This window comes from Parasteatoda tepidariorum, chromosome 8, assembly GCF_043381705.1.
Source record: "Parasteatoda tepidariorum isolate YZ-2023 chromosome 8, CAS_Ptep_4.0, whole genome shotgun sequence".
NCBI lineage: Eukaryota > Metazoa > Arthropoda > Arachnida > Araneae > Theridiidae > Parasteatoda > Parasteatoda tepidariorum.
In genome coordinates this window covers 80,392,280-80,417,962 of record NC_092211.1, presented here as the reverse complement: position 1 = coordinate 80,417,962, position 25,683 = coordinate 80,392,280, and the positions used below count along the sequence as shown (strand labels likewise).

The window sequence follows — 25,683 nt, the reverse complement described above, 5'->3', positions numbered from 1 at the left end:
AACATAATATATCACGATAACATAAATCGTGAAATAGGAAATAATATAAATAGGAAAAATATTTTTAGATCTCAATGATAAAGGGTTTAGAATTCTGTTACCTCGGTTTCCTGGACATGTTGGAACATCAGGAAATGAAATTACAGATTGCATAGCAAAATTAAATATTTCTTTATATTCTTAAATATTCTAATTATTTCAGAATATTTCTAACAGACCTATTTCTCGCTCTGATGCAATTAAGACAGTGACAAAGATATTAAGTACCAATTCAGATTAAAAGTCAATAGCATTAATCAAGTAAATTAGAAATGTTTAAAATCTTCAATATATTTCATAACACAAGTCTTTATTAGTTTGTTTTTTTTTAAATTCCTGAAATAAGCAAATTTTATCTGCATTTTGTGAACAAATTGCCAATATGAAAAGTTTTTTTTCTTTATAGTATTCTTTATATTTTTTCTTTATATTTTTCATATTATTTTAATATTATTGAAGGTACTGAAAATTTTTAAGAATAAAAGATGTCATAAATTAGATCAATTACACCTCTAAAAGAAAAATTGATACCGAAACCAACGGTAAGGTTGGCGGAAAAGTTTCTTCCTGTAAACTTTTATAGATTCCTACCGGGTCTACTACCTTTACCTAAGTGAGCTGAAAGGTTTTTTGTGAAGGATTATCAACGATAAATTAAAATATAACGCAATAATAACTAAGCAAATATTTCAATAAATATAATTTACATAAATACATAATAAAATATTTTGATTGTATCTTATTTGAAAGAGACGCAATTATGCGAATATTTATGGTATTTGTCCATCTTGCATAAGTGCATAAAAAATTTGAACGTCTTACATGAAGAAACCTTACCTACGGTANAAATATTTTGATTGTGCTTAATTTGAAAGAGACGCAATTATGCGAATATTTATGTTTTAGTTATTTACCAAATAACTTTTGAAACATTCCAGAGAATAAGACGATCTTTATCATTTTTAGATAACAATTTTAATTTTAATTCATGTACTCGAAATATTCTGGTAAATGTCTTTTAGCATGTACTCATTCTATAAAAAGCTATTTTTATCTTCCACTTCATATTTTTATTTATGAAACTTCGTAGTAAATACCTTTGTTTCTAGAGATGAAAGAAACAACCCCAGGTAGATTGTAAAGTCTACCTTGACGCTTTTACAACATAAACACGGGTATCCCGGTGTTAGGACCGCCCTTAATATGCATTTTTTGTAATCCTTATCAAAAATAGAAAGCAAAAAATGCTTACATATCGGAGTTCGCAAATTAATATTTAAGCCATTAGAAAAAAAGAATTAGACAAATCACAGTACAGCAAGACAAATGTAACAAATATCAAAACAGGTTAAATTGAAACTTAAAGTTGTTTTGAATAATCACCTTTCAATTCCTGTCTGTTTTCTACCAAAATCAAACCTGTTTTATTGTTTATCATATCGCCTTCTTGCACAGTGATTTGTCAGATTTCAGCAGCGTTGCTTTTTCACGGTTTAAATATTTATTAGCTACCTCCAACTAGTATTTGTTAACAATGTGTATACTTTTTATTTTCAATTTTGATAAAGATTCTAAAAATAGTTATTGAGGGTAGTTTTTGGGGAACACCTTATACAGTTGGAACTGCTTCAATAAAGGAATTAACAATTAATAATAACAACAAGTATAACATATTTGTTTGATTTAATTTTACTATTAAAGATCTATTTTAGACAGTATAGGTATTTTTATTCTTCTATGTTAACCTGCGGAAAATTATATAAACACTATTTCCTTATTCATTCAAAAACTAATTAATATTTTTTAATTGGATTAATATTTCCATTGAAATTTCTTTTGAACAATTTTAATTTTAAATTATAAGGATGAAAAATATTGTTTTTAATTTGAACTTTGTAAAGTTTTACAAATAGTCACTACATCAAAATTTGGTAACTAAATTCTTAAGTAACTTTGGAAAAAAGATTAAACAAAAAAATATTCAAGTTTATTCATTAGTTACTGAATAAATAAGGTAATTGCGTTCGTAAAATTCTCCGTTTGTTCACATGGAGGGAATAAAATCACGTTTTCTGTCTTAACACGACTATTAATAATATTAATGATTCTGTTAATATTTTACGTCGATTAATAAGTTCCCATAAAATCTCTGAAAGTTATTTAATTAATATTGCGAATTACACTATACTATGACAGTACTGTTGAAAACAAATTAGTTTTAAAAAGAAAGAAAAATTTCTAATCGAAATAGAATAATATTAGCTAAAAATTTTTACTTATTTTTTAATAACTATGTTATAAATACCGAACAAAGGAAACAAATCATTTATAAACTTCTTAAACTCAATAGCTCATAACCAGTTTTGAAAACAATAATATTTTGTAGTCACGGATGTTTAGTTCTAATATCTACCGCTAGGTGCCACTTGGATAGTTATTGATAACAGTATTTCAAACCTCACCATAATTCGAAATCAAAAAATATTGAGTCATCAAGCTTAAGAGTTATTCCCAAAATATAATTACATGTTTAGGTGTAATTACATTTTACAAAATATAATGACATTTTTAATGTAGGCGGATTTTTCAATCTGTGTTTTTATAAAACTAAATAATTTTAAATCAACGATAAATTTTATTTTTATTTTATAATTACGAATTAGTTAAAACTAAGCAAATAAAACGGTACTTAGCGTGCGATAATGCCGATTATAAAATCAAATATTACCTACATAAATAAAAAATAAATAAAAAAAATGTGTTATACATACAATTACGATCACACCAATGAGCGTAAACTTCGCGTTTCGATTCATATTTCCAAAAAATGTCTCTCAATTCTGATGACATAAAGCTGGTAGAAACCTGCTGTATTTGAGAACTCCGCACGCTTAACTCAGTTAAAAAGAATGAGTGAGTTATTCACAATGAGAATATAATTGCCTATTTCGCCTACGACATCTCGATGAGAGCGTTCGTTATCAATTTATTCTTTCCCTTTTGTATTATTTAATTTGTGTTGTCAGACGCTCACAAATGAATAAAAGATGTATTTTGTGTTCACTTCAATTTGTCACTTTAATTTACAAACAACGAAAGGCTTTTAAGAGAAATTCATTATTTTTTTGTTATCGGATCAATACTTCGTAAAACGTTGTAGGTGGAAACAAGTTTATTTTTTTAATTCGTGGGTAGTATCAGCTTTTTAAGCTTAATTTGGCGTGGTTACAAACGTCAGAAACTATCGAAAGTGCAATATTAGCACTAAAATATTGATGATGTAACTCAGCTTTTATGCGGCTTCTTTCTTTGTTTATACTCACGTCTGAATGCGTATATATGTAATTTTATTTTAACAAATTGATATAATAATATATTAACTAATATATTTTAAAAAATTGATATAATAATGATATTATGTGTACCGCTAAAAATATACTTAAATTCGAAATAAAATGTATATTCATCTACCTACAATAATAAAATGAAGAGTACGTGTCTCTGTCTTAACAACTCCAGAATCGTTTGTGCTAACGTTTCAAAATTCGAACAGTGGCTGAAAGGGGCCATTACAGCCCCCGAACTCTAAAATCGTTCAAAATTTTCAATTTGATGGTTCGGGAGAGACGTTAGAAAAGCGGGATTTGGTGTAGAATTAGCCATTGATATAAACTAAACTGCAGACGATTCTGTCTTTTAAAATATTTTAATTATAATCAGTGTTATTTGCTAGGTAGTAGCACTCTTTAATAAAAAAAAAGAGCATATTGCTCGGTCTTTAATGTTGAATTACTTTTTATTCCTTATGTCAGTTAAACTTAATGATCAACGTTAACGTGGTAGAATAGGCGAACTTTTAATCTGTGTTTTTATAAAACTAAATAATTTTAAATCAACGAAAAAATTTTTGAAAAATTTTATAATAGTCGTTGAACAGCAGGCCCAATTTCGGACTTACGACTACTAATGTTCAACTCCGTAGCCTTGTAATTTTAACCCAGTTCGGAAGACAAGGGAACTCCTGGATCAAGTAATGAGAGGAATTTGCCTTCAGAGGACTTTTTGATGGAACTAACCCGCATTTGCGTTATATGGAAAGAAAAACCACTAAAACCCCCCATGGTTGGCCTGAAATCAAGGGGACTCTAACCCATGATCCGTCTACCACTGATGATATTTTAGGTTAGCACTGTGGTCGGTGCGAGTCGGGTGCGGAATTCGTACCGACCAGCCATCGCTGGAATTCGAACCCGCGGGGTCACCTTATTAGAAGGCGAACTCTCTATCCCCTAAGCCACCACAACTCAATAAAAACAATTGGAAATAAAATGTAAGCCAAGCTCTAAAAAAGCAAAATTAATAGATTAAAGGTACTTATTTGCTTAAGGTAGGAGTGCACAACCTTTTTGAGTGAAGGGCCACTTGCACATCAGGTTGATTAACGAAGGGTCGCACGCATATTTAGTTATGTTGGGGGCAAATATGATAATTTTCATCTCAAAATTGGTGCTATGAACAATAAATATTTTCATCAGTAAACTTAGTAACACAAAACACATTTTCCAACATATTTTCCTAATGTTAAATACCNACAACTCCAGAATCGTTTGTGCTAACGTTCTAAAATTCGAACAGTGGCTGAAAGGGGCAATTATAGTCCCCTATTCTTAAAATCGTTCAAAATCTTTAGTTGGATGGTTCGGGAGAGACGTTAAAAAAGCGGAATCAGTTTAGAACTAGCCATTGATATAACTGCCGACGATTCTGTCTTTTAAAATATTTTAATGATAATCAGTGGTATTTGTTATATAGTAACACTGTTTAATCAAAAAAGGAGCATATTGCACGGTCTTTATTATTTAATTGTTTTTTATTCTTTATGTCAGAAAAACTCAATGATAAACGTAGTAGCGTTGGCGGACTTTCAATCTGTGTTTTTACAAAACTAAATAATTTTAAATCAACGATAATTTTTATTTTATTTTATAACCGTTGTTGAACAGCAATTTCGGGTTTACGACTGCTAATGTGCAACTCCGTAGCTTTGTAATTTTGAACTCAGATCTCAGAAGACAAGGGAGCTCTTGGTTGGATTGGGAGAAATTTGCCTTCGTGGAGGACTTTTAATAGGAACTAACCCGCCTTTGAGTTACAAGTAGAGGTAAAACAAGACCTCCCACGGTTATCCTGACGGCAAGGGGACTCTAACCCATGATCCGTCTACCACTGAGGATATTTTACTTCAGCACTATGGTTGATGCGAGAGGGGTGCGGAATCGTATCGACCAGCCATTTGAAGATCAAGTAATGAGAGAAATTTACCTTCTGAGGACTTTTTGATGAAACTAACCCACATTTGCGTTACATGGAGAGAAAAACCACGAAGACCTCACACGGTTGGCCTGACGTCAAGGGGACTCTAACCCATGATCCGTTTACGGCAGCACTGTTGTCGATGCGAGCTGGGTGCGGAAGTCGTACACCAGCCATCGCTGGGCTTCGAACCTGGGGTCACCTCATTGGAAGCCGAACGCTTTATCCCCTTAGCCACCATGACTCAATCAACAACAATTGGAAATAAAATGTAAGTTAAGCACTAAAAAAGCAAAATTAATGGATTAAAGGTACTTATTTGCTTAAGGGGACCGTAGAACTTCTTTACACTTTCATTGACACTAATGATGCTTAATTAATTTTTGTAATAGTAGTATGTATGCTGGTAGTATGGTAATTGATGTTGTTTAAGTAAGTACCAAATAAACTGATATCAAGGTACCTCCTATAGGCATTACGGTAATAGGTTGCTCTCTGAAAGAGATAAGTACCGGACAAAATCGATGGATTTTGGTGAAATTTTCGGGATTATGAACTGGCTCCGAGTAACAGCATCATGCTAAAAATATGTTTTGCTTATTCTTTTAACGAGAAACCATCTGGAAGGGTGAAAAATTGTAAAAAATAAAAATTGGTATTATTTTAACTTTATCAATTGTGTTAGTATTAGTATTTTTTTTTTTTTTTCATTTTTGTGTTTGATTTTTATTTTGTAGTATTGCTTAGTACTGGTGTATCGATTGTTTACTTCTCTTTTTTTTAAATCCTGTACGAAGGACGGGTATTCAACTACCGTATATTCCGGCGCATAACGCGCCCCGGCGTATAACGCGCACCCATATTTTCTAATACTTTTTAAATTTTAAGATATACTCTTCGTATAACGCGCACGAAAATTTGGATTGTACCTGTGCAATATCTCGTCTTTCAAGATCGTAAATAAAAAGTTTTTTTCCCTATCTTTTGCAAAAATAAAAGAACTGAATTTAACATGTATGTGAGGGTAGAGTTGAAAGAGTAATGTGATTCTGAGAAAAGAAATTGTTGTATTCAGCAGTGCAGTTGTGTGCAAGAATGTTGTTCCCCACATTATGTAATAACGAAAATCAATAAAGTATATAGGTAAAGGTATGTTATTTCTTTAAAATAAAAGTATTTTTCTATATTTAAATTTTTTTAATCTATAATTTTTTATATTCGGCGTATACCGCGCACCCATAAATTCCAATGTTATTTTTTATATTAAAAGGACGCGTTATACGCCGGAATATACATAGTATATATAATATATATAGTATAAAATATATATAGTATAAAATATATATAGTATAAAGATAAAAGGCAGGGCTCGAAAAACAGCCCGTCCTCGGCGGTCAAAAATTCACCACGGACAACGAATTTCTCGAATCCGACATCCGCACGGAAGGCCATTTTCCCCTTAATGTTATGATACATTTTCAATTTTTGTTATTAGAATTGGTGTTTTCTCTGTCTGGGAGTACTGCATAGGTTAAAAGGGGCTTTTGAGCAATGAATTTAAAAAAAAAACACACACACATCACGTACTAGACTTAAACAAGAAGCCTTAAACGCAATTATGAACATCTACCTAAATGGAAAACCCTTTTCAGATTTCTGTGCAGAAACCTCTGTAAATCATAGGCTTAATTGTGGAACTGGCAAACGTCATATCTGATTAATTAAAAAAACGCAGCACCCTCGGATAAATTGACATTCCAGATAACTTTGCCTTTGTCATTTAAATTATTTCATAAAAGAATTACTAGGTTACTATTAGTAACCTAGTATTTCTTTTATTACTGTATAATGTAATCGTAGTAATCCTAGTAACTACTAATTCATTGTGCAATTTACATAAATGTTTGTAATAAATAAAAGAAAATTATATTTTTATTTATTTAGAAACTACGGGTTAGTTTCAAAGGAGGACGGGTACATTGTTGGACAAGCCGTCCTCGGGGACGGGTAAAATTTCAGAGTTTTTTCGAGCCCTGATAAAAGGAAACGTTTGTGTGTCTGTTTGTTAAAACGTTAAAAAATTTTAGCTACTCCGTTCAGGAGAGGCGTTCACAAGCGAATTTTTCTCAGTGGTTTAGCATTTCGCATTGTTGTAACAGAAAACTGCAGGCCATTTTGTTTTATCAATTATTTAAAAGATAAACATTTTGACGTTTGCTACCTTACAAATCAATTTGTTTAACTTTATCTAAAGAAACAAACCAGTTTTCCGAAATATTAAAATATCAATTACAAATACCTTTAAATTCTCACTAACAAACATAATATAACACAGAAACCAATAATAAGTTACATGAAATGAAACCATTTATAAAACCATAAAACCAAACTTTTAAAAACCTAAATAGCTCAAGAAAAATTGAAGTTCTAATTAACAGTATGGCTGAATTGACTTCATCGGAGAAATGCAAGAAATATATTCTTTTTAGAATAATTATAAAAGCAAATCATCTGAAAAATGGGGAAGAATTAATGACTAGGTTTAATAACATTAACAATTATTTAAAAAAAGAATGGTTAAGTAAGTTACATTAAGAAATTCAGACGAGATAAATTGTAAAAACCACCATCACCACTGGTAAGCTACCAGGAAACAAGACATGTTGGTTGAGGTAAAGATGGTGCGCTTTGGCCTCAACTACCATTTCGGTGAGGCAAGTCCACCACAAACAGATTACGCATTGAACTTACAAGTTTTAACGCATAAACATCTTTTACTGAATGAAATAGCGCCAGTTGGCGCTAGTTGCAGAGAACCACTGACCATTAAACACATTCTAACACATTGTACTGATTCAAAACTCATGAGACGTCGATATTTCAATTACGATTATCCTAACTTATCAATTTTAATTGGTGACTATCCACACATAAACCTAGTTGATTATCTTAAAGGCGCTGGTTATCTTACCTTAATTTAAAATTAGAATTCTTATATCAACCTAGTGTTAGGAGCGATATAGCCTTTCCTGGCTATTGCGTCAAAAATGGCGAACTAACTAACAAAAGAAAGAAATAGTAAATTGATTGAAAGAAATAGTAAACAGAAAAGAAAATAAGACAGAAAGGTCATTGCGTGTCCTCGGGGTTATGGAACTCGTATTCAGTTTGAGTGGTACCTGATAATAAAAAAAGAGAACTTCAAATTAGTTTTTGTGTTGTTCCACGAATAAAAAACAATTGGGTATACTATCGCCTACGTCACAGGTTGTGTTATTCCTACTAAATTTAACCAGTGAACGGCATTTTCTGCGAGCCTGACATCAAGCCACAGATAAACAAACGGAATGTTCGATCTTTTAAATAGCTGCTCGCCAGATTATATTGTATTAAATAGAAAAGTTCGTTTTGTAATAACTGATTTTGTTGTTTCATCTAAGTAACTTAATATTTTTAGCAAACATATTTAAAACTCAGTTTATTAATTAAATTAAAAGTTTTTTTTTTCTCTTCTGACAATGTGAGACATCAAACCAATTAAACTTAACGAACATCACTCTGTAGAATCCATATTTTAAAAAAAAATCAATGTTTTCAAATCAAATTAAATTAGCGCATGTAAAATATTAAACAACAACCACTATCTTCCATTCATTTAGCATTGCACGATAGTATATGTTATTCCTACTAAAATTTTCGAAGTGGAAGTAGTTGTGTTTTTTTATATTATACCCAATTAAATTTATTGCTTAAAAATAAAATATAGCATACTTTTACGGTTACAAATTATTCCGTAACTATAATAGATGAAAGTTGTGCAAATGTAAAATTCAATTTAGACATATTTAGAAGATAGTTCAGCCAGTAATTATTTATACATATTAATAATTAAATTTTATTTGAGTCAGTTCTTAAAATGTTTTCTTGATTCATATGTTTAACCGAGGGTAATGAACTTTCAAAATATTAAAAGTAATATTTAAAGAAATTAATATTTTTGCTAAATAATGTCATATATGAACCAGATCGTATAACATCAAGAAAAATTATTTTACAACAAAAAGAATCAATAAGAAAAATTTTGTAACATCAAGAATATAAATAGTCAAATAATATCGAATGAAATGCCAAGAAAATCGAAGTTATTTCCCTACCTGTGTCCGTACAGTTATGTACACCATTCTAAACATACATTTTTAAACACATTACGAAATGCATAGATCTGTACGATTTCATTGCATAATTCAAAAAGACCTCATATCTGAAAGGAACTTTTTTTATTACGTATTTCTGACCGCTGAACAAACCTTTTTTAAATAATAGGCTAATACGAACATTTTTATAGCAAAATTACAATATGATCAAACGAATTGTAATAAAACAATAGGTACTTTTATAGTAAATTATTTCATTGAGGACTTATAGCTACATTAATTTACTGCTAACTTTTTTCTTATCTGGATCAAAGGATTGATCACAAATGTTATAGAACAATATTAGAAAATTCTTCTTCAGGCCAGGGGGGCTAGATGTAAATTTTTAAAGGCCACTTTTTAAAACATGTGGTTACTTTTTTCAAAATTGAAAAAAAAAATGACTTGAAGTTTTAAAAGAAAGAATATGTAGATATTAATATTGTAAGACCTTTTTTTAAGTATTTCTTAAAATATTGAAAATATTACAAGGTTTATTTCTAAAATGAGGGGAAAAAATAAAAAAAACAAGCATGGAATTAACTCATTTTGGAATATTAAAAAATGTTCCAAATAATTCTATATTTGTTAAGGTAGGTTGGTACTTTATTTACGTCACACTAGAGCTGCACAATGGGGGCTATTGGCGACGGTCTGGGAAACATCCCCGAGGATGATCCTAAGACATGCCATCGCAATTTTGATCCTCTGCAGAGAGGATGGCTCCCCTGCTTCGGTAGCCCGACGACCTGCGCGAAGTCTAGTACTTTACGATGGAACAGTTTAACGAATACAGATACCGCGCACCTTCGGTCCCTACGCAGGCTGATCAAAGTGGTCACCCACCCTCTTACTGACTGCAGCCAGTGATACTTGACTTCGATGTTCTACTGGGAACCGTGTCTTTACGATCAGTCCACTGCGGCACCCGTATTTGTTCTAGACTTATGGCGATCACTTGGCGACTGACACATAATTTAAATCATCGTTAGTTCTTATGTTTAGGCGCCTCATCACCGGTGTCACTGTCAAATATACGAATTAAGCAATACGAATATACGAAATATACGAATTAAGTATATCAATTATACGAATTAAGCAATAGTGCTTACTATTGCTTAAGTTACAGAATCAGACATAGAAACCTTCTTTCTCCAAATAAACTTTTTTTTGGCGGAATTATATTCTTGACTTTCAAAATACAATGGGTAACCTCAATCTGGAAAAAGTGGCCTTAATAGTTTAATGGGACGAGTGGTAATTTATGTTAATTTCACTTTACGTATTTCGTCATATCATGGGAACTTTTTTATGAAAGTCAAGACATTTTTGCACGCGTTTTAAAATTCGTTTTTCCAAAGATTTTAAATAAAAGTTATAACTATTTATTATTTTTTATCATTTAATTTAGTAATGGCCGAAAAATCTGACTACAACTATGAACTCTATATAATTTTTTCTTAATAATACTATAACTACATTCTTAATGGCATAATTCTTAATAACATATTCTTCTAAATAACAAAATATTCTGCATAATTTTAAATGACAAAATACACAATTTGAATGAAGTTAGGCAAATGGCTTTCAAATTATAAAATTTCAAAAAAGTCACATTTTTAAATTTTTTTATCCTCCAAGGACAATTTGCTCAATTTCGTTCAAATTTTGTATTTTAAAATTATATAGTTTAAAATGATGTAAAAATGTGTATCCTTAAAATTCAAAATTTTCTTCATAATTATTAAATGAAATAACAAAATATAACAAAATACATCGTCAATCAAAATATTAACAATTTTTCAAAAGGAAGAATGTTCTAATTTCAGCAGAAGCTTTGAGCTGGTGAAATATACAAGTTTTAATAATTTCCTGGCTGCTTAAAGCAAAAATGTGTGTGTATACATGGTTTCAACGTCTGTAGGCATCATTTAACTTATGTTTAAAAATTTTAGTTTTTGTACACGATCTGAACCGTTACAATAATGTCAATACATAAGGTAAAATCCCTCTAAAAATTAAATATAAACATGTTATAGATCTATTTACAGAACAAATCACCATAGCAACCACTCTAAACTGAACTAGTTGCCGAATGTCATCCAGCGACATTATTTTTAAACTATTTCCGGTAGCTGAAATGAAAGGTTGTCTATGTCTTTCAGAACAGTTAATGTTCCATTTCATTTTAAGTATAATCTTTTGTTCATTTTTATGTTATGAGTATTTCTTTTTTACTGTTACATGAGTTCTAGTTAACGTGTTTTCAATAAACTAAATAAGAGCTTGTCGGAAATTTAGTTTCTGAGACGAACGGTTACAAGCGTAAGATTTTTAAGAAATTTAGTGGCGAAATATATTGGTCATTCTCTGAAAAACAGGAATTTCTCTACTGATTTGTTTTTTAAATTTGAGGCAGCCACTATATATAAGCTTAACACGGCACCATACGACAGCCACTAATATATATATATATATATAGATAGATAGATATATCTATCTATATCTATCTATATCTATCTATCTATCTATATCTATCTATATCTATCTATCTATATCTATCTATCTATATCTATCTATCTATCTATATCTATCTATCTATATCTATCTATATCTATATCTATCTATCTATTCTATATCTATCTATCTATATCTATATATATACACTAGTGGGCTGCGCCCCCTGCTCGCTAACGCCGGCCAACCACCGAAAATTGCTACGCAATCTCATATGGTTTGCTTCGCTCGCTACTAACTTAGGTACATTGCAAATGCACAATATTCTAAGTATTCAAAACAATCATTCAAATCCGTATAACAACTTTTTTTTTAAAAAAAAAATTACATCTTTTTAGTAAATACTTTGAATTCAAATAAATGACATGTAATTCGTTAAACCTATTAGAAATGTGCTATGGTATAAAATCTTAAAGCGTAACAGTAAGACTGAGACTCATTTTTCAATGAATAACTAATAACAATAATAAAACAAATAAATTCGTGATATAAATCAGAAATCGTCATACATAAATTCGTGAGAAAAAGCGCTTTCGACAAAATACTAAGATAGAGATTTATCGACTAAGACTACTCACTTCTGCCTAGCTTAATAGTATGAGATTGCCGGAGCTAATAGGGTGAATTTCGGAAGAGATCACCTTTGGTGAGAATGCTCTCTCTGTTTATTTCAGTTCCCTTTTATAAAAGCGCTATATATTGAGCCACCTCATCTAGATTTGGCATGTGATATTTTTAGCGGCAATCATTGGTCGATTTTCTAGCCTTGCCATTCGGGGAGTTGTAATGAGGCTTTTTTTGTCGCCGTGTAAGATATACACATACACATACACATATACATACTCATATACATACACATATACATATATATAAGCTTCCTATGCCACTCTTTTCTATGGAAGTTAAAGCATCCGACTACGACCCCCAAAGACCCTTAATTTGGATCCTGCCGGCAATCAACAAACATCTCTCGCACACTGTCCTCCATATATGTCACTACAGACGCTCGAATGCGCGACGCAACTATCTCCTTCCTTAACAGATGGCAGCACACTACTACATCATCTTCTTCCATGGTGCCATCTTGATTCGACAAACAAATCTTCTGAGTCCAAAACTTTAGCGCTGATTTTCGAAGCTCTGCCGCCAAGGAAAATAAAAAAGCCATAGCTTAAGTGCCTTACACTTGAAGCAATGCGATGATTTTAAACTATATATATAATCTTGCCTTGAAGAATTATCAGGTCTTTAGAACAGACAAATAACTTAAATATTTTAGAAGTTATAGAAATTTTTTTAAAAATCGCCAATTTGACATTTCTCCACCTAAATAAAAATTATCAAAATCACCGTCGCATTCTCAATTTTTGCAAATTTTTACGAGCCTAAGTAATTTTCATTTTCAGCACTTTCAATTAACACTTTTCTCCATATTGACGTTTTGCGCCATTTTTAACTAAGCAATAACAGCTCTGATTTTAGGTAGGCAAAACTTAAAATAACAGTCATGAGTAACAGTTGTAAATGCACAGCAATTATAAAAATAGCATATTATTCGCAAAAAAGCAATTCATATTACGACGGAGCCTTTAAAAAGGCCCCAACTGCACTGGAATGGTGATTTCACTTACGGCCTCTCGACTGACAACGAGTCAGACTTCTCGTTCACTGGAGGGGAGTGTGTGGCGACCATTATACATTAAAAAAACTTTCTGACTCCCCCTGGACTGGTGTGTACACCCTTTTCTCTGATGGTTAGAGCATTCGACTACAACCCCAGAGGCCTTTGATTCAATCAACATCTCTCCTCCACAAATTTTTGAATTACGTTTATATTTATTTTTAAAAGAGATCTGAACTTATTTAATGAAATTGTTATATATTTTCAGATCGTATGCATAAATCAGCATAGTTATTTTTAAAAAAAATAAACGATGTCCTCAGACGAAACCACCAAGTGTAATGTTCAAGTTGAAATTTGAGAAGCATAAATGACCGGTAAATAGTGGAAATTTCAATTGAAGGTTATTTAATTTGGTAATAAATTTCTTCATAATGGTCGCAAAACGTTTGAAACTACTCACTACAGACCTTTCCAGTTAAAATTTGAGTACTCTAGCCAGTCGGAAAGTGTCACACATGAGGATCGTGCTATAGATATGACGAAACCCCTAATTTTTACTTTTAAGATACCGATGCATTTCAGATTAATTTCTGAAGGAAAATAGTCAAACAAATTTTTCGTACTTACATTTATAATTATCTCGTCTAACTAATTATATGAATTTTATGAGCTCTATCCAAATAATGCATTAATCACTACATATAAAAAAAGTAAATTACAAAATCCTTAAAATATAATCCTTAAAAATAAATATATAAGTAATATACATAAGTAATCCTTAAAATATATAAATAATCCTGAAAAGTAAATATATCAAAATACAAAGTTTACTCTTATCATAGTAACTCTAAACAAAATATCCTCCACTTATGTTTCTGCCCACAAACGTGACCTCTTACTCAGGGAACAGGTATTTAATTCGAAATTAACAGTATATTGAAGTTAATAGGTTTATATTTTGATTCCATTATTTTCAATACATTCTCAATCAAATATGTTATTTGTTGAGATTATTTAATGTTTTTTAAATACTTATATTTTTGAATTTTTTACTAAGCTAAAAAACAGTGAAGAGTGGCTGTCAGCAAACTTGACTACACATGTAGCAATTTCGAACAAAAAATTCAATATTATTTTACTAAATTTACAATTTTAATGTATTCAATAAGCTTTGTTAAAGTTTATAAACTATTTATATGTTTTTTTGAAACTTAAATTTTTGTTGTTAAAATCATAGGAAATAAATGCATGCTTTTTCTGAGAATGAACCATACGCAAAGAAAAAGAGTTGCAGTATTAAAGGCAAAAATAAAGTAAAAAAATTATATACGAAAAATTAATACTATAAAAATTATCTGCAAGAAAATACTTTAAGGTTGCTTTGGAATGTGAAGAAAAATAATTTAAAATTAAAAAAATACCTCAAAATCTCAACCATTGTTCTTAAATTTTAAAAGAAAAACTGAAGAAGTAAAAAAAATCCAAAAGTTATCTAAAACCGGACTTTATTTTAAAACTAAATTTACAATTTTAATGCATTCAGTGTGTTTTATTAAAGTTTATGAACCATTTATATTGCTTTTTAAAATTTAAATTTTTGTCATAAATAAAAGAAAGAAATGCTTGTTTTTTCTGAAAATGAACCATATGTAAAGAAAAAATTACAATGTTAAAGGCAAAAGTAAAACAAATTTTTGCATAAAAAAAATTAAGAAATACAAAAAAAATTATCTACAAAAAATAATAATAATTAAAATCTCAAAAACTTTTCTTAAGAATTCTTAAAAACATGCATAAAATAAAAAATTGAAAAAGTAAAAAAATCCAAATATTATCTAAAAACCGGACTTTATTAATAAACTCTTCTACGATACAATATAATTCTAAAATCTACTATTCCCGTAAAGCGTAAGAATATGAAAAAAGAGTAAGCATAATTCTAAGTAAGCATAGATATATTTATTCCAGTTTAGGAGATCTTTAGAAGAGGAAGGGCTCTATAATGAGATATCCAAATATAGCTTCGATCAATATTTTCTAGTCAAGATTATCTGAAGTTTTCTTACCTGCCATCGGATCCAATTTCCTTTAGGCATCTTATCAGCGAAATGTTAACACCGTCGATATAGGAATAAAAAAAGAACAAATAATGGAATGAAATCGCAACCACCGTGATAATCTTTCAAGTTAAAACTGCGAAAACCGTAGCACTCGACCTGTTAATCAACAGTATCAGAAAAATATCTATTGTTAGAATTGCTCTATCGATCATATTTTTTATAAACTTCAGGGAAACGTAGCTATTTGCTTCGGAACATTAGAGTTTCATTCTATAGTTACAATGAAAGACCACGTTTTCAGAATACCGGAAAACAATCAGGAGGCAGGTGATTTTTACAAAGATGTGAAAAAGATTTTTGAAATAGGGGACAAAGCCCATTCAAAACAAACTTCCTCAATTCTTTTCTCTGAACATTCAGTTCATTTCTCACACAAAGAGTGAAACAATTGAATAGGTGTTCTTTTTTTTAAACTTTTTGTTGGTAATTTCTTACAACTTTTAGTTAAATTTATTTATTTATTTACTTACATAAGCGGGCTTGTGTGCTCAACACAAATTACAACTTATAAACCCTTGTCAAACAAACGAATAACAAATTAGGGAAGGATAGCACAAAGATACATCTAAAGTTGTCCTTCCGCCAAAGGTTATAAAGTTTGGAAGTAGAGGGTTCGAGTACCGATGTAAATCATGGATGTATCGTGGTTGCTGCCCTTCTCTAATTTATGCAATATGTTCTTCAGCTCATAAATGGCTTAAATACCGTTCTTTGCATTGAGCACACAACCCTGCGTGTGCATTTGAACACGCAAATATCAACTAAAGTTACAGCTGGGCTAGAATCAAGCTACTTCCACGCTTCGAAGCCTTTTCAGTTATGCTAGAACATTCGTTCGTTCGTTGTAGTGGAACTGGGCGTCTGAGGCTTTACTGCCCTTTTCCCAAGTAGCCCATTGTGCAGCTCTAGTGCGACGTAAATTAACAACAACAACCTTTTCCCATTCATCCTAAATTTAGACTAAGAAACATACATGACAAAAATGAAGTTCGAGGAGCAAATTGGAGTTCGTGAGAGAGAAAAAAATGGCAGTTTGCCATTATTAGGTAATAACAAAATTAAAATAATAAAAAGTACAAGAAAACGGTAAAATTAAAGTACAATGAGAAAATCAACACTAATGAATATTTACAGTACTTACAGTTTGGGAATGGGCGAGTTAAAGGAATGTGAGGATGTGTGTATATGTGTAAGTAAATGTGGCTCTGTTAAAGTAGAGATCCGGCCGTCCTGGTAATGACCACTCGTGCCGGGTTGCTCTCTACCAGGGTCGGATTAAGCGTACGCGGGGCCCTAGGCCATTAAAATTTTTGGGGCCTTCAGACTAAATTTTTTTTCTCGTACATTTTTTATTTATTCAAATATAAAAGTATTTATATATCTTTTCATTTAAGAAAGCATATTTAAAATAAAAATAAATAATAATAAATTAAATTTTACTTTATTTTATTAAATTAGAACTAAAAAATAATCATAACATTTTGAAAAATAATTGTTTTTTTTTTAATTTTTTTAAATTTATTTTCAAAAAATCCATTTTAAGGGGACCCCTAATCATTGGGGGCCCCAGGCCATGGTCTAGTCTGTCCTAATGGGTAATCCAGCACTGCTCTCTACACTTAAGTTACAGTGATTAGCTTCCCAGCAGATCACCGAAGTCAAGCATCACTGGCTACGGTCAGTGTGCGGGTGGGTGACCACTTGGATCAGTCTGCGTAGGGACCGAGGGTGTGCGGTATGGGTCCTCGTTAAACTGTTCTACCGTAAAGTGCTCGACTTCGCGTGCAGGTCGTCGGGCTGCCGAAGCGGGGGTGCCATCCCCTCCGCAGAGGATCAAAATTGTGATGGCATGTCTTCGGATTATCCTCAGGGATGTTTCCCAGATCGTCGCCAATAGCCCATTGTGCAGCTCTAGTGCGACGTAAATGAACTGCAACAACAGGGCCATATTTTCCAGGCTGTGGCTCCTGCGCGCATTGAGATAGAAATTAGTATATTTAAGTTCAGGCTCTTGAACCATTAAGATTGAGTTCCAGAACTCAAAAAAACTGATAATTCGATAAAAGTTATTCAAAGTGTTCTGGTTTTCTTTCTGCACATCACATACAGGATGTTTCATAATCACAGCATTAAATATTACTTTTCTAAAGCGAAATAAAATTTTAAAAAACTATGCACATTCGTAAATTAGTGTTTAAACAAGGAAAATAAAAGGTTCTTATCTAATCATCTTTTAACAAACTCTTCAACAGTCAAGCAGATTTTGATGCTTTTAATTTCGCCCTTATCAGTAGTGATTCGTCAGGTATTGAGAATGTTTTTCTATTTCTTTCGCTTTAGTATTAATTTGCGACTCCTTCTTTGAACATCTTTTTAACCTATTTGACGAAGATTCTAAAACTATATATTAAAGGTTGTGATTAGGAAGCACCCATTATAAAAATTATAAAACTATACTATTGAATAGTTCTTAAAACTTTTTTTTGGTTAAACTAAACACTCTCGATTTGATACGAAAACAACTAGATTTTTAGTTTATATATATAGACATTGAACACTCAACCTAAATAGAGTATTTCCAGCTCTTAATGTTTAATTTCGCAGTCATGTAATTTTGAATCGAATTCAGAAGACACAACCTTTGTTAAGCAATGAGAAAACTTGCATTCATCTTGTGAGTGAAATCAACCCACATTTGCGCCGTTCAGAGAAGGAAACGAAAAGAAATCTTCCGCGGTTAGACAGAAAATAAATAGCATTAGTAGTACTCTATTTATGTATCACAGCACTTATGTATCATAGCTGCACAATGGCCAATTTTGTTTAATTTCATAACCGGCGTTGAACAGCTGACCCAATTCTAAGTTTACGACAATCAATGTTCAACTCCGCAGCCTCGCAATTTTGAACTCAACTGAGAAGGCAAGGAAATTCCGGGAAGTATTGGGACAAATTGATGAGCCTTGATGGAGTACTTTTGGCTGGAACTAATTCGCATTTGTGTTACATGGAGAGGAAAAGCACGGAAACCTATCACGGTTAACAAGTGGATTTAACCCATGATCCGTCTATCACTGAAGATATTTTACGTCAGCACTGTGGTTGGTGCGAGACAGAGGTAGAATTTGTATCAACCATCAACCGCTGGGATTCAAACCTGGATCACCTCATTAGGAGGCGGACGCTTTATCCTCTATGCCATTACGGCTCGCACAATGGTCTATTGGAGGTGATCTAGGAAACATCCCTGAAGCTGATACGAAGGCATGCCATTATCATTTTAACTCTTTGCAGAGGGGATGGAGCCCCCGCTTTGGTAGGCCAACGATACTGCGCGTGAAGTTGAGCACTTATTGGTAGCCCAATTTAACGAGGACGGCTTCCGCATACCATTGATCCCTTCGTATTCTGACGAAAGTGTCACCCACCCGCTCACTGACCAGTGTCAGAAATGTTTGACTTCGGTGACCTACTTTGGAACCATATCTTACGATGGTTCCTTGTTGGAAATATAAAAATAATAAAGAAAAAACATTTGAATCACAGAGCATCCGAGGCAGAAAATAATTGCATCCACGGTTAAACAAAGATTTTACGGGCTTCAGGACAAAATTTATTGCGGTGCCTCTTTCTCAAAGCACAAAAAGCCTTCTTTTTTAAATATTTTTGTGGAATTTTTAAAGCCTCTTTAGACGTAGTTTTTATATATTGTACAAATTACTTCGGTCCGTTTTTAAGATATGGCTCTGCTGTTATGAATGTTTCAAAGTGACAGCTGGTTTCAGAGAGGTTAAACATCTGTCAATAATATTCAGTTTATATCGCTTTGAGTTTCATACAAAAACCCTGTTTTTTACTTTGTTGAGTATGTCAAGTTTTGTGGTAACGAAGCACCATTTGCGGGATGTTTTATGTTTCGGCTTTAATCAGGGCCTGATTATCGCCTAGGCCCAATAGGCACGGGCCTAGGGCCCACACTTTCTGGGGGGCCTCAAAAATTAGTAAAAAGTCACAATATTACTTTTTTTAAAAAAAAAAATACCGAAAGAAACAGTTTATCTCAAAAAAGGCATTTTTTATTTCAAATTTTCTGTATATCGTGATAAACCAAACTCGTGTAAGCATTGCACTAATCAAATTCGAAAGTACAGCTGAATTTAAATTGGTGCAATTCTTACTCCAACAGCTTGCAATGCAAATGCAACGAGAATGCATATTCGCAAAGTCTCTCATCGTGTCAACAAGAACTAAAAGCTTATTCTTAACAAATATGTAAAGCTGAAGATGGAAGGCTACAATCTTTAAAACAATTCTGCTAATCAGTGACTTTTATCAAATATCACTGATTTCAATTGTTTGTGATCAAACTATTTTTATTTTCATACATTGTTTTGTTATTTTACATTTTGCTTAAATATTTAGATGTCTAATCTTTATCATAGAAAAATAATCTTCAATTGTCTGCTTTCAAAATTTTTTAGAATGTTTCTCTTGAATCATGCAGTTTAGTAGATTCTTTTTATTGTTAGCACTATAAAAAGAATCTAGAAGAGAAGAAGAAATATAAAAGAAATTATTAGGACTATGTTCTTCGGAAATTTGATTTCAAAATATTTTGTTAGATTCCCGGAAAATTTTGTGGATCTTGGGCCTGAACTCGTCTTGATCGGTCCCTGGCTTTAATTGGAAGAAAAGTGCAGCTGAAGCGCATCGAATTCTTGTAGAAGTTTATGGTGACAATGCTCTAACTGATAAATTGTGTAGGGAATGGTTACGACGTTTCCAGAATGCTGAATAAGGAATGGTGAATGAAGAATGGTGAATAGTTTTGTATACTATGAGCTGCTACAACCTGGTGATTCCATTACGGGCGATCGGTATAGGCTACAATNTTTTACGGGCTTCAGGACAAAATTTATTGCGGTGCCTCTTTCTCAAAGCACAAAAAGCCTTCTTTTTTAAATATTTTTGTGGAATTTTTAAAGCCTCTTTAGACGTAGTTTTTATATATTGTACAAATTACTTCGGTCCGTTTTTAAGATATGGCTCTGCTGTTATGAATGTTTCAAAGTGACAGCTGGTTTCAGAGAGGTTAAACATCTGTCAATTATATTCAGTTTATATCGCTTTGAGTTTCATACAAAAACCCTGTTTTTTACTTTGTTGAGTATGTCAAGTTTTGTGGTAACGAAGCACCATTTGCATGAGGTTTTATGTTTCTGCTTTAATTGGAAGAAAAGTGCAGCTGAAGCGCATCGAATTCTTGTAGAAGTTTATAGTGACAATGCTCCAACTGATAAATCATGTAGGGAATGGTTTCGACGTTTCCAGAATGGTGAATAAGGAATGGTGAAAGGTGAATGAAGAATGGTGTATAGTTTTGTATACTATGAGCTGCTACAACCTGGTGATTCCATTACGGGCGATCGGTATAGGCTACAATTGATTCGTTTAAGCCGTGCATTACGACAATGCTCCTTCTGATTACTGGTTGTTCAGACGGATGCAACACGATTTGGCAGGTCACCAGTTCACTTCTTTTGCAGAAATCGAAAATTGACTCCTAACTTGGATCGCCTCAAAAGAGGAGACATTTTTTTCGAGATGGAATTCGAAAATTGCCTGAGAGGCGGAAAAAAGTAGTAGCCAGCGATGGACAATACTTTGATTAATCTGTTCATTCATTTTGTTCTGAAATAAATGCATTTTTGATCACAGAAAAAACGAACCGAACTAATTTGTACACCCAATAAATAAAAAGAAATTCTCAACAATTCTCTTTCTTTTCTTTCTTTTAAAAAAATAATAATAAATTTGAAGAAAAACTACTCAATAAGCACTATATTTTTTGTAAGGGATTTTATTCGAGTCCTCAACAGCCCTCTCTCTCCACTTTTTGAGTACAGCCTTGACTATATCACATGTAAACTACATGCATAATCTTCTTAACTTTTCATAATAATAGAAATGTCTGCTACTTTTTCACTGAAATTCTAGTGTGTCTAAATTTCCTATAGAGTTAAAATGTGGGGTAAGATCGGGGACCGGGTGATTTGACTTTTTCTAGAAAAAAATCATTTATTAAAAAAAAGTAGTACATTAATGACTTTTCGGGAATCATATATTGTACACAACTTAACTATGAGTATCTTGATTAAATCTGACAGTTTCTAGGTCAAACAATTTATCTCCAACAGGTCTTCGAATCTTAGATACAAGGCCTTACTCCACTTTCCCCTATATGTGTGTTATCGAAATATATATATGTGCATCGACGAATATGCCGCGATACACCCACTTTCTATGTTTCTGAAAATTATTCAGAAATTCGAATCCAATTTCCTATGTTTCAGAAAATTACTCAGAAATTCGAATCCCATTTCTTATGTTTCAGAAAATTATTCAGAAATTCGAATCCCATTTCCTATGTTTCAGAAAATTATTCAGAAATTCGAATTCCATTTCCTATGTTTCTGAAAATTATTCAGAAATTCGAATCCCATTTCCTATGTTTCTGAAAATTATTCAGAAATTCAAATCCCATTTCCTGTGTTTCTGAAAATTATTCAAAAATTCGAATCCCATTTCCTATCTTTCTGAAAATTATTCAGAAATTCGAATCACATTCCCTATGTTTCTGAAAATTATTCAGAAATTCGAATCCCATTTCCTATGCTTCTGAAAATTATTCAAAAATTCGAATCCCATTTCCCATGTTTCTGAAAATTATTCAAAAATTCGAATCCCATTTCCTATGTTTCTGAAAATTATTCAAAAATTAATGGAAATTAACATCTACCGAACGTTTTACTTTTTACGTATAGCAATAAATTTTTTTTCAGCTTTCGAGTTTTCATCAATTTTGAGCAAAATTTCATTTAGAACTACAGTCAAATTTATTAATTTATTTACTTTCGTTATTGTAATGATGGCTATTTTCCCTTTCCCATTAATGACCACCTCACATTATTTCAATACTGCTTTTTCTATTAATAGCGGACTGATCGTAAAGGCATGGTGGTGGGTGGGTGACCACTTTGATCAGCCTGCGTAGAGACCGAGGGTGGACGGTATCGGTTCTCGTTAAACTGTTCGACCGTAGAGGGCTCGACTTTACGTGCAGGTAGTCAGGCTACAGAAGCAGAGGAGCCATTCCTCTGCAGAGGATCAAAATTGCTATAACATGTCTTCGGATCATCCTCAGGGATGTTTCCCAGGCAGTCGCCAATAGCCCATTGTGCAGCTCTAATGCGACGTAAGTAAAGTACCTACCTACCTCTTGATATTAAATGTCATGAAATTATCTGGAAGATTATTTTACAAAATTTCAAACATTTTTCTGAAATTTAGCTATAATTCTGGTGGGGGAGTACTGTATTGCGTCTACCACCACAAAATTCCAATTCATTAGTATATAAGACATATTAACTGTATTCTATGACGAGGTACCTTTTCATAGATGAAAGTTGACATTGTCGATAACAAAAAGAATTCTTTCTTTGAGTTAATTACAAAAAATTTTTTTTTATCAACTTATGGAACTTTTAGAATAAATAAATATTAAGAAAAGAGGCATCGAAATTTTACTGTAAAACATGAACTGAAAAGTTATTTAAAGTTTTAATTAATGAATAGCGAATAATGTAAAAAATAATAACAATAATAAAATAAAATAATCTGACAATTGGAAACTCTTTTTATTCTTCATAGATGGCAGCATCAGGAAAAAAAATTTCCGAGTAAAAGTTTTCGTGTTTTCTTTTTACATGTCATAAATGTTCGAAATTCTTTTTACACAGTTTAGAGGAAAATTCAAAAGAAAATAATGAGCGATGTTTGTTATAATGAGAATTTTAAATTACATAATAATTTGGATTGGTGAAACATCAGAGTCGTCCTCGTAAGAGACAAAATATTTATATAAAATACAAATATCAAAGTAAATTATTAAACCAAATGATTTAAACAAAGAAAACTTTGAAAATCAAATATTTAGATAGAAGCTATAGAATCACATCTCATGATAGTTTTTAAAATTATTTTATGGCAAAAAAAAATGGTTTGTGCATTTTCTTATGACGAATAAATCAAATGGCATTTTTCAGCTGAGTTTCCTCGCTTAAAAATCCAAACTTCTTTGGTTGTCATCCATTTTAAATTAATAAATGCTTTTAAGGTTTTGTTTATCTGTAAACAATACCTTGGTAACTTAAAAATATCCCCAGTTTCATTCACAGTGTGAGATTAATTTATCACCCTTTCATAGCATTGTTTTTGTTGCTATTACATCTTGACTTTGGTTATTATTCTAAATTAAAAACTTAAAACTAAGGGTAATTGTTCCTTTATTATAAATTCATTATAGGAAATTACGGTAAGTAAAAATACGGATAAAAATCGCAAAACCATTATTGATAATACTGGTACAGAATAGGTAATGTGGTTATATATATACACATACCTCCCTGCCTAACATACATATTGTGGTAATAGGTTTTCCATTGGATTAGTATCCACATTGGATTAGTATCCATATTCAACGGATCAGTATCCACATTGCTTTATCCCGCAAAATATTACGATACGCGTATTTGAAACGGTTTCTAACTTATTAATCGTTTTATAATTATTAAGGGACTGCTCAAATATAGCGTAAGCACCTAACGGAGGGAAGGTGCAACATTTGCCTATTTTAGAAGACAAGGGGGAGCATAGTATGAGAAATGCTTACGCATAATATTAAAACCCTCTTATTTTTAATTTTTTTTTTAAAGAAAAGCAAAATTGAAAATGCAACAAAAAAATTACATATGGAAAAATTTTCAAGTTTTGAAATGAAAGTTGAATTGGAGGAAGCAAAAAATGTCTTCAAAGAGTTTCAGCGGAAGTAAAACGAAACATAGAAAGAAAACGTAAATTTTGTTGAATTCAAAACTAAATCTTTCATTCGAATTTAGTCCTGAAATTTGATTGCTACAGTGAAAGTCAACGTTAAATCAAAAACCATTTTAGAGGGGGGGGGGTGCGAGTTTCTTACTTAAGCATGGGAGGGCGTATGTGATACACTTATTGTTGCTGACAAATGGGAAGGAAGAATACAAAATTGCCACAAACATGCTTACATGAGACGTGATGGCTCAGGGGATAGAGAGTTCGCCTTCCAATGAGGTGAACAGTGTTCGAATCCTGGCGGTGGCTGGTTGATACGGATCAGCATCCGACTTGCACCGACCACAGTGCTGAAGTGAAATATCCTCTGTGGTAAACGGATCATGGGTTAGAGTCCCCTTGCCGTCAGGCTAACCATGTGAGGTTCTCGTGGTCTTCCTCTCCATGTACCGCAAATGCGGGTTAGTTCCATCAAAAGTCCTCCACGAAGGCAAATTTCTCCCTGTCCAGGTCCTGATCCAGGAGTTCTCTTTCTTCTGGATTGGGCTCAAAACTACATGGCTACGGAGTTGAACATTAGTAGTCGTAAACCCAAAAAGTGGGTCGGCTGTTCAACGACGGTTGTTAAAAAAAAAACATGCTTACATGATATTTAAACTATAACAATAACCCCATAATAGTAAATAAGTTCTGCTTACTTTTATAATAAATTAATGTAAAATTATGGCTACACGACCAACACAATTAATATAATGATAACAATACAAATTTGTAAGGCATTGGCAGGAATTAGCTTTTTGGACTTTTAATGGATAATATCTTTGGCGAAACACATTTAACCAGTTTTTATAGTAAAAATATAAATGAATAGGAATTAAATAAACTAAGTTGTAGGTTCAAATTTTAACATAATTATCGTATTATAACATAGTTTTCGTGGTTTTCTCTATGCAACACAAATGAGAGTTAATTCCATCAAAAAATCCTC

General features: G+C 32.1%; 1 protein-coding gene across 3 annotated transcripts in view; it reads right to left on the bottom strand.

Annotated features, from left to right (window-relative positions):
- The window catches only part of LOC107451713 (multiple inositol polyphosphate phosphatase 1), a 34,050-nt gene extending 17,783 nt beyond the window's left edge, over positions 1–16,267 (bottom strand). Inside the window, exon 1 of one of the 3 annotated variants that reach the window (XM_043053750.2) lies at positions 15,753–16,267. In XM_043053750.2, the coding sequence (XP_042909684.1) occupies positions 15,753–15,782 (30 nt within the window). In that variant the 5' untranslated portion in view covers positions 15,783–16,267. Of the gene's footprint in view, positions 1–2,810; positions 2,967–9,506; positions 9,641–15,752 lie in introns of those variants that run through there. The other 2 variants (XM_071184270.1, XM_043053745.2) reach the window with 2 other exon arrangements.
- Positions 16,268–25,683: the final 9,416 nt, after the last annotated feature.